This window comes from Pteropus vampyrus, unplaced genomic scaffold (genome assembly GCF_000151845.1).
Source record: "Pteropus vampyrus isolate Shadow unplaced genomic scaffold, Pvam_2.0 Scaffold213, whole genome shotgun sequence".
Taxonomy (NCBI): domain Eukaryota; kingdom Metazoa; phylum Chordata; class Mammalia; order Chiroptera; family Pteropodidae; genus Pteropus; species Pteropus vampyrus.
The window spans coordinates 108,566-121,512 of NW_011888994.1; the positions used below are offsets into that span (position 1 = coordinate 108,566).

Consider the following 12,947-nt stretch of genomic DNA (forward strand, 5'->3'; position numbering starts at 1 on the left):
TTAATCGGGCTGGGCCAGAGAGGCGCAGACACTCCAACCCGGGAAAACTTGTTTTACTCGCGGTCCCCGAGGGTTGCAGCTGCTCGCTAATGGCTGAGATACCGCGTCCGCTTTGTCTGTCTCCGCTCCCTGCAGCCCCCCCTCCCCCGCTTCCTCTCTCGATTAACTCCCCCGACACGCTCTTCTCCAGCTCCTCTCCTCCTCCTCCGCGGGCCGCCTTCAGGCGCTTCCTCCCTCCCTCTGCTGGTGTCACTCTCGGCAAACGCACCCTCTCCCTCCCCGCCCCACCCCACCGCGCCGCCCCACTTATAGCCCGGCGCACGGCCGCCGGGCGCAGACTGCTCAGGCAGCCGGAGAGGAGGCGGCTGGGCCGTGGCGCTGCGGAGAGCGAGTCCAGACGCCAGGCGGCCGCCGGCGCGCACGGCGCGTTCTCGCTCCCTCCCCCGAGTGCACAGCCCGCCTCCTTCCGCGGCGCCTGCAGCCGCAGGCTCGCTCTCCGGTCCCGAGACTCGCTCCGGTAGACGCTCCGCGGGTCGCGGGCACAGAGCGCGCGGCGACGTAGGGATCGTGAGGCCGAGACGCACCGCCAGCGGTAGCCGGCCCGGGGCGCGGTCCTCTCCTCGGCTAGCGCCTCATGCGCACCCCTTTCGCCCGGGCAGTCGCCGCAGCTCCCCGGGGCTGAGACGTCCGCTTCGTCACTGGAACTCCCGGTGACCGAGGCAAGAACCCAGCTGGTCGTGCACTGAGGCCAGTCGCCACTGCTGTAAGTTTGTCCCTTGCTGCCCCGGACCTGTTGCGGGCGCCGCGGATTTCAGGGGCTCCTTGGCCTGAGGGAGTGTGTTCGCGAGGGGTGTGCGTGTGCCGCGGAGCCGGGAGCTCCCACTTAGGCGGGGGTGGGGAGCTGTTCTTGGGGCGGAGTCCTCAGTGTTCGCCGCTAAGCTCTCACAGCAAGCAGGAGCCCCGGGCATCACCGGAGAGGCCTCCCCTCACCGGCGCAGAGCCGGAGCGAGCTGCTGGGGCATCCGGGAGCAGGGCCACGGTATGATAGATCTCTCCCCTCTCTCCGCGGAAAGCAGCGCTTCCCTGGGAGTGGATGTCCCGCTGCCTCGCACTTCGCGGTCCAGGGCTGAGCCCGCGGGATCGTTGCCCCACGTTGCGCCCTACCCGCACAGGGGAGCACTGGGGCCACGTGCAGACACCGCTCGTGAGGGCGCTTTCACTGCTGCGAAATGTCTGTGGGGAATGAATGAGAACCGGTTTCTGAAAATTAGTTTCTTCTCATGCGAGTGCAGTATTTGGCCTTTAGTGTAACATTATTAGTTTCGAAGGACGAGAATTGGTGGGCGGGGTGGAGATGAACCATTGAATTTGTTCAGCATGTAATTTGGTGTCGACCTGAAAAGCATGGCCAACGTGTTAAAGAGCGTTTACAAGTCTTATAGAGGACTGCATGGTGAAATGCTTTTCTTGTTGACAAGATCTTTATAATGTTTCATTGTTAACCAATAAAGCAAATGCCCCAGAAAAATCTGCCTAGTTTCTTCTTTGATTGCATGTAGATCAGGTTCAAAACCTTAAAGGGATGTGATGGGATGGGCAGAATTGGAGGCAGAGATTCTGGGTGAGGAACGTTAAGTGAACTAGAAGCCTTTTTGATGTTCACGGTGATAGCAGCCTTTTTCTCGTCTTCTTTGCAGATGCAGGTTAAGTGTATGTGTGCATTTGTTGGACACTTATTCGGCATACAAATGTTATTTCTCTGGTGGCTTAAAAAATGCCGAAAGGATGATTTGTTATACGTTGAAGTTGTGCTTGGTGACTGTATGAATGGTTTCTGCTGGTATTTTGATGTTTGCATAATGTTAAACCAGAAAGCAACTTGGTTCCCTTAGGTCTTCAGGTTTACCTTTTATTTAATAAAATTTTTGCTGAGTTTTGATTGTGACATGCTTCCCCATCTGGATGGTACCCAAGATGACAGGCTAGGTTATTCCTTCTGGCTTTCTGGACCAATCTGGAAACTACAGGAGCATCAACAAGGGATGCATAGAGATGCAAATCCTAGACTCTAAGGTCTTCTTAAGTTTTCTTAAGTGTAGGTCTGGTTGTGTGTGGTGTTTGGCAACTCCTGACATCTAATGCTTAGGGCAATGTGCTCTGGGCTTTGGGGATCGCCTGCTCAGTGTGCTTATGGTGCTTATTATACACCTTGTGCACAGCTCTTAAGCGGTCAGAGCTGCATTTGCTTTTAGCCTGAAAGGAGGCAGCTTTTGAGGTTGCTTTGGAAACATTAGCTTAAAAAAATAAAGTGTAGCTACTCATTTGGAATGTTTGTAAGTTTCTATATTAGGTTTACAAGTATTTATACCATCTTCTGAGGTTTAGGCTTAAAATCCTCCTCAAAGTACTTCAGATGGAATGTACAAATTCAAATGACTAGAGTGGTAGAACATCAGTGAAGCTAATACATGTTTTCAGACCTTAGAAAGCTGGTGCATTCACGTCGGGTGGTATTTGTTTTCTGGACCTGTAAAATGGACTAGATTGTTGAGGCTTAGCTTGAGGTAACAGTGAAGCTTGCTTGGCTCCTCACCATTTGTCATATCGAGGACACTAATGGAGACTAATGATGCTTTTGTAAAGTCTTGGCAACACCAGAGCCTAGGACTTTGTTGCTTATTTTCTTCCATTAAGCCATGTTTGACTCATAATGAAAAGTTATACTCCAAAAATAAAGGAAAATAAGTTGCATCACCTAATGGTATGTGGCCTGTGTGTTAAAGACAAGTTAGGCACCTGCTTTTGTTCTTGTCAGTGACGGGCCACAGCTGGTCAGGGAAGTGCAATTTAGTATCTATTCCATGAATCTGGTTACTCATTTGCATTTATTAATAATTACTGAGATATAAATTAAAAATAAATATCTCAACATTTGAGGGAAACAAGCAGGCCATGGGTTTCAGAACAGTTTGTTCTGTGTTTGGAGTAGATACTGTAACCATACAGTTTACTCTCCTGGGATAAACAGCTTCCTTAGGAATCCTTTGACAGGCAGGTTCTTGAAGGCTTTATTCCTTTGAAGTAACAGAGGGGTAGGGTTAAAAAAAACATGTGATTCAATTTTTGAACATAGGAGGGATTTTCTATATCTTTAGCCTACAATTTACTTACTACGGAAAGCCAAAGATAGCATTAGATTCTGCTCTAATTTCAATTTAGAGACTGAGGAAAGCACTTTGGTTAGCAAATAAATTCTAGGGTGGCCTTAAATTAACAATGGCTGGCAAAATACACGCACATGCGCATATGTTGTGTTTTTTTTGAGTTAGATAAAGCAATGTTTGCATTTTGAACTCTCTATACGTGGGTGCCAGCATTCGCAGGTACACAGGGATGGTCCTTGTGATACACTGTTTAATTGAAAGAAGAGCGGACGGATCCTTTGTTCTTGCAACTGGTTTTCAAAGAATTGATATAAAGCAGGAAGAACAGAAGAACAGCACTCATGAGTATGCTACTCAAAGTATTCTTCTTTTATGGGCCCAAATCCTCATTTTGGAAGCTGTCCAGAGCAAGAAAGATGGGTTGTGATTGAGGTCAGAATCTATTCTGTGTTTTCATGAAAGCCTGCTGATCAATATGTGGTAGTGTTCATATTGGGCCTCTTTTAGGATTTCTTAGTGGTAGAGCTGTCTGGTTAGAAATGATGCGTAACATTTACATAAGGGTCCCATCATTATAGAAGTTACGTAAGCCTGTGATTTTAATGTTACATTTCCCATTTACTGTATATTGCAGGGAGACCAGATCTTACCAAAGGAATTCTTAATGGAATTAATTAGTAGCTATTTGTTTTACACATGGCTTTATATCGCATAGGGCATTAAAGCTGGTGCCTGTCCTGGCGTTACGAGAGCTGGAGGCCTGGCATTTTAAGTGGCCCGCAGTGAATCAGCTGGACAAGGACAGCAAGCTGTGAGAATGAGACCTTGCTCCTCTCGGCTTGTGCTGACTTACGTTCTCAAGGACTTCAATATCCTGAAAGTTGGCAATCAGGTTTTCCAAGATGAACCTGCTTTCAAGCAGTGATTTTTTTTTTTTTTAACAGTGTATATAGTTCAAATAGCTCAACAGTATTACCATGAATGCCTCTCCTTATAGGTAGCTGTCTCTGACTGTGCAGGAATGGCCATCCATTATTCGGAAAAGTATATAGGCAGCAGAGCTAACAGTGGAGTGTTCTGTTTTCACTGTCCAAAAGGTTTGTTGCTTTGTTCTGCTGTTCTACATATCAGGAGCACCCTGTTCAATGGTTTTGTTTTGTTTTGTTTATAGGAGTGGAAACAAAATGTCAGTCAGTGTGCATGAGAATCGCAAATCCAGGGCCAGCAGTGGCTCCATTAACATCTATCTGTTTCACAAGTCTTCCTATGCTGACAGTGTCCTCACTCACTTGAACCTTCTACGCCAGCAGCGCCTCTTCACCGATGTCCTTCTCCATGCTGGAAATAGGACCTTCCCTTGTCACCGGGCAGTGCTGGCTGCATGCAGCCGCTACTTTGAAGCCATGTTCAGTGGTGGTCTGAAAGAGAGCCAGGACAGCGAAGTCAACTTTGACAACTCCATCCACCCAGAAGTCTTGGAGCTGCTTCTCGACTACGCATACTCCTCCCGAGTCATCATCAATGAAGAAAACGCAGAATCGCTCCTGGAAGCTGGCGACATGCTAGAGTTCCAAGACATCCGGGATGCGTGTGCAGAGTTCCTGGAAAAGAACCTGCATCCCACCAACTGCCTGGGCATGCTGCTGCTGTCTGATGCGCACCAGTGTACCAAGCTGTACGAACTCTCCTGGAGAATGTGTCTCAGCAATTTCCAAACCATTAGGAAGAACGAAGATTTCCTCCAGCTGCCCCAGGACATGGTAGTGCAACTCTTGTCCAGTGAAGAGCTGGAGACAGAAGATGAAAGGCTCGTGTATGAGTCTGCAATTAACTGGATCAGCTACGACCTGAAGAAGCGCTACTGCTACCTTCCAGAGCTATTGCAGACAGTGAGGCTGGCTCTCCTGCCAGCCATTTATCTCATGGAGAACGTGGCCATGGAGGAACTCATTACCAAGCAGAGAAAGAGCAAGGAGATTGTGGAAGAGGCGATCAGATGCAAACTGAAAATCCTGCAGAACGATGGCGTGGTAACCAGCCTCTGTGCCCGACCTCGGAAAACTGGCCATGCCCTCTTCCTCTTGGGAGGGCAGACTTTCATGTGTGACAAGCTGTATCTGGTAGACCAGAAGGCCAAAGAAATCATTCCCAAGGCTGACATCCCCAGCCCAAGAAAAGAGTTCAGTGCATGTGCTATTGGCTGCAAAGTATACATTACGGGAGGGCGGGGGTCTGAAAATGGAGTCTCGAAAGATGTCTGGGTTTATGATACCCTGCATGAGGAGTGGTCCAAAGCTGCCCCTATGCTAGTGGCCAGGTTTGGCCATGGCTCTGCTGAACTGAAGCACTGCCTGTATGTTGTCGGGGGGCACACGGCTGCAACTGGCTGCCTCCCAGCCTCCCCCTCAGTCTCTCTAAAGCAGGTAGAACACTATGACCCTACAACCAACAAATGGACCATGGTGGCCCCACTCCGAGAAGGTGTCAGCAATGCGGCAGTAGTGAGTGCCAAACTTAAGCTGTTTGCTTTCGGAGGTACCAGCGTCAGTCATGACAAGCTCCCCAAGGTTCAGTGTTACGATCAGTGTGAAAACAGGTGGACAGTACCAGCCACCTGTCCCCAGCCCTGGCGTTACACAGCAGCAGCTGTGCTGGGTAACCAGATTTTTATTATGGGGGGAGATACAGAGTTCTCCGCCTGCTCTGCTTATAAATTCAACAGTGAGACTTACCAGTGGACCAAGGTGGGAGACGTGACAGCAAAACGCATGAGTTGTCACGCTGTGGCCTCCGGAAACAAACTGTACGTGGTTGGAGGATACTTTGGCATTCAGCGATGCAAAACTTTGGATTGCTACGATCCAACATTAGATGTGTGGAACAGCATAACCACAGTCCCATACTCGCTGATTCCTACTGCATTTGTCAGCACCTGGAAACATCTGCCTTCTTAAACGCAGTACATCCTAAAGAAAGTGAGCAAGAGGTAAGAACTCGGTTTAGCTGTAAGTATGCATATAATTCAGCTAACTGTGTAAGTTTTCAATGGGGAGTGAGACATGGTCCATATAGCCTGTCCTATAGAAGTACTACAAAAACTATAAAAATAAAAGAACTTGTACTCAGAACTTAAAACACTTGTGTTGACCGTACCTATAGCTCCCTACCCCTACCATAACACATGTAAGCCAGTGATTTTCAGCCTCAGACTCACCCAGAGAGCTTTGTAAAAACTACCCATTCAGAGACTTGGTTCCATTTGGTCTGGGTGGGGCCTAGGTCTCAGCATTTCTAGAAAGTGCTTCGGTGATTCTGAAACACAGCCAGGTTGAGAATCCCTGACCTATGTTAATAATGCCATCTAGTGTTTTGTGAGTCCTCACTGTGTGTCTGGTCCTGGGCTGGGTGTTTCATATGCACCATTTCATTTAATCCTCACAATAACCTTGTGAGATATTATTACTAGAACATTTTACAGATGAAAACACCTCATGCACACAGAGGTTAAGCAAGTTGCCCAAGGTCATAGAGCTTACTAGACGGAAGAATTGGTCAAGAAGTCAACCCCGGCAGTCTGTCTCCAGAGTGTAAGCACTTGAGCATCATGTAGAACTGCCACTTCATAAACTTGAGCTTCATATTGGTGTCACCCCAGGAGATACTTGTTTAGATACAAATTTAGCTTCCTCAAACTCTTTCTGGAATGAAGTAGCATTTTAAAAATGGAATGCTTAAATTTTTTCCTATTCTCTCTAAAATTAATTGGCTTATTTAAATTTTTTTGCCACCAAAGAGAAAAATAGCCCCCTTTGGGGGCATTTATTAACTTCAGAGGGAAATTTAAGTCTGTCCTTGTAAAAGGTTGCACCTGCATTGTATAAATTTGTCTGATGTGTGGATATACTGAGCCATCTAAACTGCCCTTAACGACAGCCTTTCAGAGTTAATGAGACAGGCTGACCCTATTGTCAGGGCTAACAAAAGTTGTGTTTCTGTGTCATATATATGAGTACATAATGGTTGTCTTGTGTACTTAAGAGTATATAATACTCTTGGCTCAAATAATTAATAGGCCTGCACAGTTCAGTGTTCGTGAAGCTAATAGCCGCGTTGCTGCCGTTAAGCATTCTTCACATTGGCCCCAGGAATCACTTAAGCGTGTCTAAATGCAGCACAGAGCACACAGAGTGTGTTGGTTTGTTTTGGTGATTCATGGCCTTTTTACATTACTAATAATAGAATGAAGTTTAAAACTCCGGAGGAACCACAGTAAAAACCAATTCATTACTTCGAAAATTTTGGCTCTGTTTTTCCTAGTATGTTTCACACCTTCGAAGAGAACTTTCAAAGGGAAAAAAGGAAATTAGGGGTCGTTGCAGGCTAGGCGAAGAGGGGTTTCGGACTCATTCATCTTTTCTTTCCTTGTGTCTTCAAGCTCATTTAAGAACACCATGAAAATCGCCCTCACTTTCACACTTAATCTTTCTATTTATTTTATTTCTTCAGTTATCTCCTCCAGTCCATTCCAGTTAGTAGAGTTCTTAGTAAAGTAATGCTTCCTGGGAATGAGACTCCTTCTGAGGCACAGGAACAGTCAGAAGCCTCTTCTCGGGAGCTACTGGGCTAAGAGCGTCCCACACCAAACTGGTTTTTGCTGCCTTGCTGGCATCTCAGTAATCCTGAATAAACAAATGCTCTGAAAGTGGTTATTTCATTTGTGATATGAATGCATGACTCACCTCTAAAGCAGGTTTAAAGAACCTCCTAGGGTAAAGCATCAATTAACAGCCACTAAGTTGGGTTTTAATCCAGAACTGACTATATTTGTGTAGAAGAGCCATAAAAATTGCCAGTGATGGCAATGGTACATCAAAATAGTAACTGGTAGACTGACTGGCATCTTTGGAGCAAGGTAAGCAAGTTGAGGCAGAAAAAGATCACATATGCATTCTGGTTCTGGTTTTGAGCTATGGAGTCTAGACCTTTCTGGACTTTGCTCCTTTGTCAAATGAGTGCTTTGTATTATGCTTCCCCAAAGATCTGTTCCAATTCAGACTTGGGCGAATTGATAAATGAGGAGGAAAAAGAAAATGGTGAAAATACCTAGCTCAGTGCCTGGCATATGTAAAATTAAGTGTTCAATACTCTGAGGTTTCTTTCCTCTCTCTAATTTAGACCATAGCTTGCAGCGGAATTAGCTTTGTGTGTGGTGGGAAAATGAAATTTCTTTGACTATTATCTGCTTGTTAATTTTATACTCCATTTTTGGTGCCTCCTTTCTCAGCCCAGAGTATGTTGGCAAACACTTGAATTCACCCTTTCCTGGATATTTGAACCTCATCACACACTTCCTGTCCCATGGAAACAGAGCAAATAAAGTGTTAGGTTGTATGTGAAATAACATCCTGTCTGCCCTTGGTGCTACCAGCCAGAGAGTCAAGCACATCACAATGAAATGTGACAGGACTAGGTTTGCCTTTTTAAAGGCAGGGGCCTGATCAAAGCCACTCTTGCAGTTTCCGACAGGGACAATATTGGTTTAAATTGCTAAAGTTTACTACACGCAAGATAGTGTTAAAACACTTAAGCTGGATGGAGTGGCTTAAAAGAGGTGCTGTGTAGATATCAGTCCTAAACTGCAAAAACTTGGGGGACGTCTCTTTGCTCTCCGCATGTAGGTGCTAACTGAATTAATACAGTGTTAACAAAAAGTTCCCCCTGGTCTAAAAGCTCATCCACCAGGGAGAGTTGCTCTGTCAGCGAGTGGGAGGGAGAAAAAGGAAAATTTCTTTTGATTAGTCTCCATTTTTATGGTGCTGCGTGGCCCCCACCTGACAGTATTTAGATTTTGATTTGCTTTGTTTCTTCCCTTTTTAGAATTCTTTTCTTTTGGTGGTGGTTTCTTTTCCCAGTATGCAACACCTTGAAATTTTATATTATTACAAGATACATTCTTTCGGTCTGATGTTGATATATAGGTTACAAGGAGGTGGGGGTAGGGGGATGAGACTGTAGTCTAAGGAATGCCTTGAAAGCTTGAATCACTGTTATGAAACTGCCAAAAGAAACAACTAATGAAATGAATCAGACTTCTGAACACACAAAAGCGAGAAGAATTCAATGCAAGTAATAAGCAGCCCCTCCTGAATTCCCTTTGTCCATAGAGTTATAGCAATAGGGATGCAGATTCCTATCAAGGCTAGAAATATGCTCCGTGAACAGGTGAAGTGAGCTTTTGAAAGACAAAAACCCTCTGCAAAATTTCCCTATGTATAGCATTAGACATAAACTAATGGGAAGGGTGGGTAGTGTGGGGAAATGCCAGCTCCCATGAAAAGTGCAGGCTTCGTGGTTTTGGCACGTTGAATTTATATTCACACTTGATGTTGGAAGATTCTGTTGCTAATAACACTGCATACCAAAGCTGGTGTCTCCCAAGTGTGGACTGATGAACTTCAAGAATAAACCCCAGCCTTGGGCTGCTGAGGCCTGGTATGTTGTCATGTGAAAGGAAGCGAGACTGATTTCTGCCATGATGAATAGCGGAGATGCATTTAAATAAGAGGATTAATATGGCTGCCCTCTGTATGGTGAATACATTGAATTTGGAATCCTTCAGGATAAATGGGCCAAAGAGGGTTTTCACAGGAATCTTTCTTGACCCTCTGGTAATCACTTCACAGTGGCTGTTTAACCACAGAGAGGATTTACAAATGTTGGAAGCGGAAGATGGCAACTGATAACAGCACCTAGACGTATAGGTTTGATTTTGAACATGTATGTGTTTAGGAAAGAAGTGAAGAGCCTTCTTTGGACAGCGTTGTTTCTGTCGGGCCAGCCATATGCATGCGTGATCACGTGTATGTGCATTTAAGGCACGTGCGTCACATACCTTTGCACAGTTTCCACCGAATACGTGGCTCAGACCTTTAGAAGCAGTATCGACCAGCTCTGTCTTGAGTCGATTTTTTTTTTTTTTTTTTTTTTAAAGATCGTGAGGCTACTAACAATCTTTTTCCTCTGTTTCAGCTCACTTCCTTTGATGAGACAAAGATCCAGTTTCTACCTTGGAGAAGTTAATGAAGAGAAAAAAAGAAAAAGGAAGAGAAGTCGTTCTGAGACTCAGATTGTACAATCGGCTGCACCTTGTAAATGCTCTAACTGGACATGAAGGAAGGGGTGGGGGAGGGGTGGGATTTTCAGTGCAAGCAGCACATGGTTTAAATATGAGTGAATGGACCTGTGATCTCGTCCTTGTCTTGTAATTGTGGATTAATGTCAGCGTTAATCAGCCCTTCAAAGGGAGAGAAAAGCCGGGCCTTTTCCCTTGCTGTACCATAGTCAGCATTTGATTTCCATGGGCTCCACCATTTATGTGTAAAATTTGAAATGGTTGTCACCTCTCTCCGAGGAGCAAGCTTGAAGCCTCCACACCAGCTGTTGTTGGAGATTGAAAGCCCAACTGTGGGGCCAGGAGGGAAACTGGCGGTGCTGGCTACAGAGTGAGGACCACTGGACTCTTCGCTAATCTCTGAGGGATTGTGCTCCCCAGGAAGGTTTCTGAACAATGGGGACATTGTTGGGAGCTGTTTGGTAGATGTTCTTTTCTATTTCTATTTATAAGACTTTAAACTTTCCCTTGGCTGTTAAGGAATTTGTTAGAGATTTAGCTATTTATTGTTTGATACCTGCATGCTGAAACAATGCTTACAGTTGTCTTCACATGTATGGACGTGTGTGAGTGGTTGTACGTTTTGCACAATTTTGTGGCTGTTGTGATGTGCTTTGCTGCACATAAACGGAAACTTAGGAGTTACGATTTGGAATATAACTGGAGGGTGGGTTGGGAAGGGGAGGGATTTTGTAAATGTCAAGACAGGGACTGATTACAAAACAGAAACTTAAAGTACATCTTAGAGGTAGAGAAAGCATGGAGATCACTTTTCTTGGACTCACCGACTTTTAATGAGGTTTCGTGGGCTCTGGGCATGCTGGTGGCTCATGGGGTGAGGGAAGGCTTCTTTCCGCCTCTCTCCTTCCTATCTTATTCACCTCCTTCAGTCTCAGCTACTGAATTTAGAAAGGACCAAATAGCTTTGCCATTTTTTTTCTTTGTGTAGTATCCTGAAATCCTGGAAAATTCTGTGGAATACTTCTGTATATAGGGCACAGGTAAAGGCATAGTCCAAAGTTTATTTATTTATCTATTTATTACCCTGTGAGAATGCTTTGCCATAACTACAGTTAATAGGAAAGAAAACTGAATTATCACAGTAAATTCATTCAGATTCATTGTTCTCTGTTCTTGCTGTACAATTTAGCAAGTGCAACAAGTTCTCCAAAACAATATTAGCATTAGTACAATGTATTCTTTAGTGCTCGCTCTTAGGTAAGTCTCCAAAAGAACTCTTTGGTGCATAAAAGTGACACATTTGGCCACAAAACACCAAAGAATCGTAAGCAGTGGCCCATGTTGAGGTTTCCCGGGATAGTGGGGAATCGATTGTGAATACTTTCTTTGCTAGTTTGCGTGCTTGTTTACTAAACATGTGCTGTGATAGGTGTTAGTGCTAGACTCAAATAGGTGCTTTCTCAGAGATGTCTGAGGAAGAACAGAGTTTGCAACTCTCACACTGCTTTCATTGATGTTTCTCACATTACTTTAGAAAATAAGGTTTAAGACTGGTAACAACTTTTGCATTGTGAATGTGCTTGCATTGTCTAATGACAGATAAATCCTTAACATTACTTTCCACCTGAAAACTTTAGACTAATTGTACATGTCCGTGCCATGAATTAGTTGAGCCGTTGGAATAAAAGAATCACAGTACTTTCTAGCAGTCTTTTGCTCATAGATGTGTTCTAAGCAATGCAAATTGTACCCTGGCAGCATAGTTGGGTGTCATTATAGTGTAGCAGTTTCAGCTCTGTAGTTTATGATGCAAATCGGCCGAGATGTGTCACTGCATGGCTTCTGAAAGCAGGATGAATTTTCTGCAGCTGTTTCAGAGTTACGGTCTGTCCTTGAATCCTCTATTAATTACTGTGTGTGAGCCAGAGGGAGCCGTGGTCAGAGTGGGCCCCCAGCCTGCAGGGAACTTTCTGGACTCCCGCTCTTTGAATTGATGTAGGCATTTGGACTCACTACTTGACCATTCTCACCCTGTGAAACGTCCCACACTTTGAAGCAAATACAATTCACAGCACAGTGCACACAAAAACCTTGGCATAAGACAGAGAAGGTTCTTCTTATTCTGTGGACTGGTTGCTGTGGAAACAGATAACAAAGGGCAGCCTTCCACTTCTGGTATAATTGTGTAGCCCCCTTTTCTCTGGGCTTGACACCTGTCTGAATAAGAGTGATTAGAGCTGAATAATATCCCTCTCTTAGCTATTGAATATGTGGTTCACGTACAAAACTGTGTAAGCTGAAGAAGTGTTCATGTTCATATGTGCTTGTTTCCTACTACTACATTTTTGAGGTTTTGTAAAACTTTTTTTTTTTTCACAATGTGAAACTGAAGGTCAAATAAATTATTAGAGATTTTCTCTTCATTGTGTGTGTGGGTCTTTATTTGAATACAACATAATTTTAGCTGTTGAAAACTTGTGTCTGTTCTACTTCGATGAAAAGGAGGATCATTTCAAATATTTTCTGAATGTCCTTTATTTCACCATGGAGTTATGTACCTTTATTAAAGCAATTTTGCACATTAATAATTAAAAGTGTTAACTTTTTGGGATATTTCTTTAAGCAAAGGAAAATACTTCAGCTGCGGGTTA

The 12,947-nt window shown here is 44.6% G+C and overlaps 1 protein-coding gene and 1 long non-coding RNA gene across 5 annotated transcripts in view; one reads left to right on the forward strand and one right to left on the reverse strand.

Annotated features, from left to right (window-relative positions):
* The window catches only part of LOC105300482, a 5,091-nt gene extending 4,286 nt beyond the window's left edge, over nucleotides 1–805 (reverse strand). For 2 of the 3 annotated variants that reach the window (XR_002783412.1, XR_896624.2), the window contains exon 1: nucleotides 585–722. This is a non-coding gene — a long non-coding RNA (uncharacterized LOC105300482). Of the gene's footprint in view, nucleotides 1–584; nucleotides 723–790 lie in introns of those variants that run through there. The other variant, XR_002783413.1, reaches the window with a different exon arrangement.
* Nucleotides 326–12,719, forward strand: ENC1 (ectodermal-neural cortex 1). Of its 2 annotated transcripts, none has more exons than XM_011372713.2 (3): nucleotides 326–763; nucleotides 4,336–6,150; nucleotides 10,194–12,719. In XM_011372713.2, exon 2 carries the CDS (start codon nucleotides 4,349–4,351, stop codon nucleotides 6,116–6,118), a length of 1,770 nt encoding a protein of 589 aa, XP_011371015.1. In that variant the 5' UTR covers nucleotides 326–763; nucleotides 4,336–4,348; the 3' UTR covers nucleotides 6,119–6,150; nucleotides 10,194–12,719. The 2 variants fall into 2 exon arrangements, with proteins under 2 accessions (XP_011371015.1, XP_023393892.1); XM_023538124.1 differs by lacking the exon at nucleotides 326–763 and adding an exon at nucleotides 946–1,039.
* The last annotated feature ends 228 nt before the right edge of the window (nucleotides 12,720–12,947 follow it).

Coding starts and splice junctions, on each gene's coding strand:
- ENC1 (XM_011372713.2), top strand. CDS start 4,349: ATGTCAGTCAGTGTGCATGAGAATCGCAAATCCAGGGCCAGCAGTGGC.